The 5,000-nt window shown below is 44.6% G+C and overlaps 1 protein-coding gene across 2 annotated transcripts in view; it reads right to left on the reverse strand.

The window, feature by feature from the left end:
* NPF (neuropeptide F) overlaps positions 1–3,272 on the reverse strand; it is a 69,451-nt gene extending 66,179 nt beyond the window's left edge. For both annotated transcript variants that reach the window (XM_080276655.1, XM_080276654.1), the window contains exon 1: positions 3,076–3,272. In XM_080276655.1, coding sequence (XP_080132781.1) covers positions 3,076–3,239 — 164 coding nt within the window. In that variant the 5' untranslated portion in view covers positions 3,240–3,272. The remainder of the gene's footprint in view (positions 1–3,075) is intronic.
* Positions 3,273–5,000: the final 1,728 nt, after the last annotated feature.

Here is a 5,000-nt window from a genome sequence, read left to right on the forward strand (position 1 = left end):
TCCTACCACTAGGCGACCGCCTACGGTGTCATCAACTAGGTGGCCCCAGTTTCCGTCAAATATAAAACTGTTGATGTAAATTCACTTCGACCAAACATCCTTTAGGTAGGACGATAATAGATGTATTTTCTACAAAAGCTTTGTATATCTTCCAACCTAAAATGCATTATAATTCGATGGGGAGAGGGCACCACCACATTCTCCTAGGGCAACTGATGCCGTAAGACTGACACTGGCAGCAGACTGAGACAACCTTTGCATTGCAGTCCATACTCCTACTCTCCGGAATTGGAGTGGAATTGGGAGACAGATGCATAACCGAGCTTTGGACCCTTCCGGTTATATGGGTGCCACCAAGTGAAGGCGTCCCTCTCCAACACCCTTGAGATGCTCATAAGATCAGTAGCTACAGACCTTTTACCTCAATCTGTCCCAGACAGATTAAAGTAAAAGCAGCTTGTTTCACAAAGCTTAATGGCAGAATATGGCAGTGCTGTGGGTCTACGTCATTTTTGCTGCACTTCGTCGCTGTCATCATCTATAATTGATCCGTTGTTATGTCTCAAAATTCAAAGAGAAGAGATGGCAATTTTAGGCCATATCAGAGTGAAAGAGGGAAAAGTAGCAATACCAATGTGGTAGATGCCGTATTATATTCTTGCAATTGTCTGGTGATATTCAGATTAAAGGAGACTTCTCGAACTTGAACGGCTGGATTTAGCTTTTTTGTATTCTTCACTAGGAGGGAGTTCTTCCTCTGGAAGAGATCAAATCGAGTAGTGATTAAAGGAATACAGAAAAACAAGGCCTTAGGAAGAGAGAGAGAGAGAGAGAGAGAGAGTCAAGGGCTTACAGGGTTGAAGCTATAATCTTCTTCCAGAAATATTTCCTTTGTGGTTAGAAACGTGTTTTTTCTTTTTTCTTGCAGTCTAGCGAGACAGCACTGGGAGTAGAATAGAGGTTTTGTACTGAACCGGTTAGATGAAGCCTTGATACATCCCTTCACCCCTTAAGTACGAGACGCCTTTCCTAAGCTTAGCCCCTTCAGCCCGAGTACCTGGTTTGTATTATACTCGTGGTGCTATACCGATCTAACTTGGCCAAAAATTGCCATTTCTCCATCTTGAATGGTGAATCAGAACAATAGATTAACGCTAGAATACAAAGCTAGTCACGAAGAAGTGTTTTGGGAAATATGTAGAACCTCAGCATTTATTTTTCTGGCACTAAGCTACGTGAAATAAGCTGCAAAAGGGAGAAAATCTGGATCAGTTTAAAGTCAACGCAAGACGATTTCATGCAGTGTTAGGATGGGTTTGTAGAAGTGAGTTGGTTAGGAAGCTGTCTCTGAACCTTCCTGGTTGGAATACTGTCGCTAATATAAAAAAGGAAAAGGAAAAGAGTATGAAAATATCAGTAAGAAAATGGGCTAAATAATACGTGATTGGATACATAGAGGGTAAATAACACAGTGTGATGGTAGCAACAGTAGAATAAGATTTAAAAAATAAGGGAAGAATAATGTAAAAAATGACATTTAAATGAGATACAGGTAAGGTAATAAAGTAATATTTAAAAAAAAAATCAGTTAAAATAAGATAGAGGAATAAAATTTGAATAAAATAATAATATTAAATTAGAGAATGAAATAATACAAAAAATGAGCTAAACAAGATTAAACTAGAAAGCACTCAGAGAGTACATACCTCCGACAACACAATAAACTCTAAGATTTGCTGCTGAGTAGCTACATACACGACCACAGTCGTAAACACGGGCTTCCACAATGTTATAACATCACTGAGTGATGATAAGCATTACCATATTGTAAAAAAAAAATAGCAACTACAATAAAAATCCTGAATCTGGATCCGCCTCAAAATCTAATCAACGTTTCCTTGGCCAGATGAGCATAACTTTAGAAAATTAAAATTCGAGTGTAACTTTCTGAGATATTTTGTGGACACACAAACAATCACGGGTGATCACATAACCTCCGCCCAACTTGGTTGGCGGAGGTAATAAGATAAAGCAATAAGGTAAAGCAAGAAAATAAGATCTAATCAAAATATTAATGAGATAAAACATGGCTAATGAAAGGACGCAGTTTTCTGTCGTTTCTAAAACTCTGAGAGACAGAGTGACAAATGAAGGAGTGAGGGAGTGTTGTGTTCATGTAGATATGATGGAAGTGTTGAAAGACTGACTTGGAAAAGTGAGACTGGGGAGTAGGGGAGGATCCGAGGATGATATGGGGAGATATAAGAGTGACGGTGGTATGGGTCTGAGAGAGAGCAGCCTTATGACGCAGAACAGAATGACAATTAGACAGTTTCTTTAATGGTCACCATTCCAAGATTATGGCGCCTGGTTATAGATAAATAGATAGACAGATAGATAGACAGATAGATAGACAGATAGATAGACAGACAAACAGTAACACAAATAACGCAAAAGACATCAACGACATCAAAATTTTAGAGCCGTTTTGTAAGTGACATTTGAGGCTTCGTATCACCTCATCCTTAGCGATGTATTTTGGATATTACACATTAACATTCTTTATTCTGTTGTTTACACCGTTTTAATCTCGACGTTAGTGTTCATCAATAACGTACAAGGAGAGACTGAGGTGTATTGAGCAGAAAAAACCGCAGAGAGACAGGTGTTACGAAATATCCAGTCACTCAGAACACGAACGTAAAATGTACAGTCTGGAGCGGTAACCTTGATCAAATATAATCGTCTGGTGGTAGCAAGAATAAAATAAATACGCCATAAGCACATGATGAGGGATGAGGGAATGACTAGCAGAATGTATGGGAATCAGGCAGAGCGGGGAAAGGGTAGGGGTAGACCGAGGATGAGATGAAGGGATGTGGTGGAGAGGTATATGAAAGAGAGGCAAGTGAGTTGAAAATGGCGGAGGACGGGGTGACGTGGAGGAGAATCGTTTGTGGCCAACCCTTGAGGAATTAAGGCGTCTGGTTATAGATACACAGACATGACAGTGAAGAGGAAAAGCATATCGTCTGACGGTAGCATGAACAAAACATACAGTGTGGAACAACTCACCTTGGACGAGTCACTTGATTGTAGTACTTATCCAGCTCTTGCAGATACTTGAGAGCGTCGGCCATTGCTGCCAGCTGGGTGGGGTCCGGCTTTCCCTCCACCCCGCCGAAAAACACGCCCAAAAACACGCCCAGCACGAGAGCCGCCCAGATCTGACGAGCCATGGTTGAGTGGTAGTGAGAGACGGAGAGCTTGGAGATGTGTCCGCGTCTGAGGCTTGCGAGAGAATGGCTGGCTCGCCCTGGGTCTGGGGTTTATATAATTTCGGGCACACGGGAGGAGTAAGGGTGGAGGGATGGTGGGGGAACGGGCGACAGGGAGAGGATGAGGGTGTGGGTGCGGCTAGAAGTGGGTGTCGAGCGGTTAGGTAGGCAAGAAGGGCGTGGGCAGGGTGTTGGAGTGTTGGAGAGGGTGTACGTGTTGGGAAGGTCAGGGTGTGTAGGTGTAGGGGAGTGTTATGGAGGATTATGGCGATGATGTGGTTGTGGTATAACTAGAAGTGAGTGTGGCTAGTGTGAGGTGAAGGAGGGTGCGGAAAGCTAGGAAAACTTGTGAGAATGTAATGTATCTAGAGTGAATTCATGGGGGCAGATGTTGGTGCTGGAGGATTTGGGTGTATGAAGTCTGCCGAGAGGGTGTAAGAGGACGGGAGAGTGTAGCGATAGTTAAAAGTGGGTGTACCTGGGCATGGATGCAAGTGGGGACGGTGGGAGAGGAGGGATTGGGTGTGGGTGTGACTGGAGCGTCTATGGGAGAGTTAAGGGATGTGGCAAAGGTGTAGGAGGATGTACAAAAGTGGATGAATGTGCTGGGAGATATGGGAGATGGTGTAGGCTCGGTGTAGGAGTGGGTGTAAGAGGGTGTGGAAGAGAGTGTGGAAGAGGTAAAGATGGTGAAGAAGGAGGAGAGGAGGGCGGGTGGGAAATAGGGAGAGGGAGTGGAGGAGGAAAGGAGATGGGAATGAAGATTTAAGTATGGATGTGGCTAGAAGTTGATATAGCTGGGTGTAGGTGTGAGAGTGTGGATGATATGGATAGAGGGAGAGGGTGTGGGTCTAGGGAGGGTGTGGCTGTAGCAACGGTGTGGGTGTGAGGGGACTTAGGGTGTAGGACTTTGTTGGAGGATGGGAAACGTGGGTGTGGATACGGTACAGGACAGGATGTGGAGGTGGTAGGGAGGGTGGGAGGAGGTGTGGGTGAGGGTGTGTTGGGGAGATGGTTTGGGTGCAGTTGAGGTGAAGGTGTATGGGTGTAGGCGGTTAGTCTGGGTCTACATTAAAGGCTTCCTAACGTGTTACGGAATTCTTTATCACTGTAACTCTTAGAAGGTCTTGCTTGCACCAGTCTGAGTTCAGTACGGCCACTTGTCTAGGTTACTCAGCACGTACCCGCCCGTGCAGGATGCATTTGGTGTGGACGAGGCTAAAAGGTAATAGAATGGAGAGACAGACAGACAGACAGACAGGCAGACAGACAGACAGAGACAGACAGTCAGACAGCGACAGACAGACAGACAGACAGACAGAGACAGACACAGAGACGATACAGACAGACAGACAGAGGTGTGTGTGTGTGTGTGTGTGTGTGTGTGTGTGTGTGTGTGTGTGTGTGTGTGTGTGCGCAGTAACCCCCCCACACACACGTATCTCTCTCCCCAAAGCCTCCCACGGCGGTATAATCTTGTTGCATCCCAAGTCTCCGCTTTTTATTGTATTTTTTTTCTCCTCCAAGCTTCATTTGCCGCCAACCTCTTCAGTACGTGGAACTCTTGTTGCAAATCCCTCTTCACTTAAACCTGGCGTAAAACTGCCATCTCTCATATGCAGTGTTGAGTTGTATCACAAGATCAGTCGCAGATTATGAACTAAGAATTGCTCTAACAAGGACGTGGAGCATTAGAAATGTCTTTTTCTGCCCCCGAACTGC

The sequence above is a fragment of the Coenobita brevimanus genome, chromosome 66 (assembly GCF_032717465.1).
Source record: "Coenobita brevimanus isolate Jiangsu-jjx chromosome 66, ASM3271746v2, whole genome shotgun sequence".
NCBI classification, from domain to species: Eukaryota; Metazoa; Arthropoda; class Malacostraca; order Decapoda; family Coenobitidae; genus Coenobita; species Coenobita brevimanus.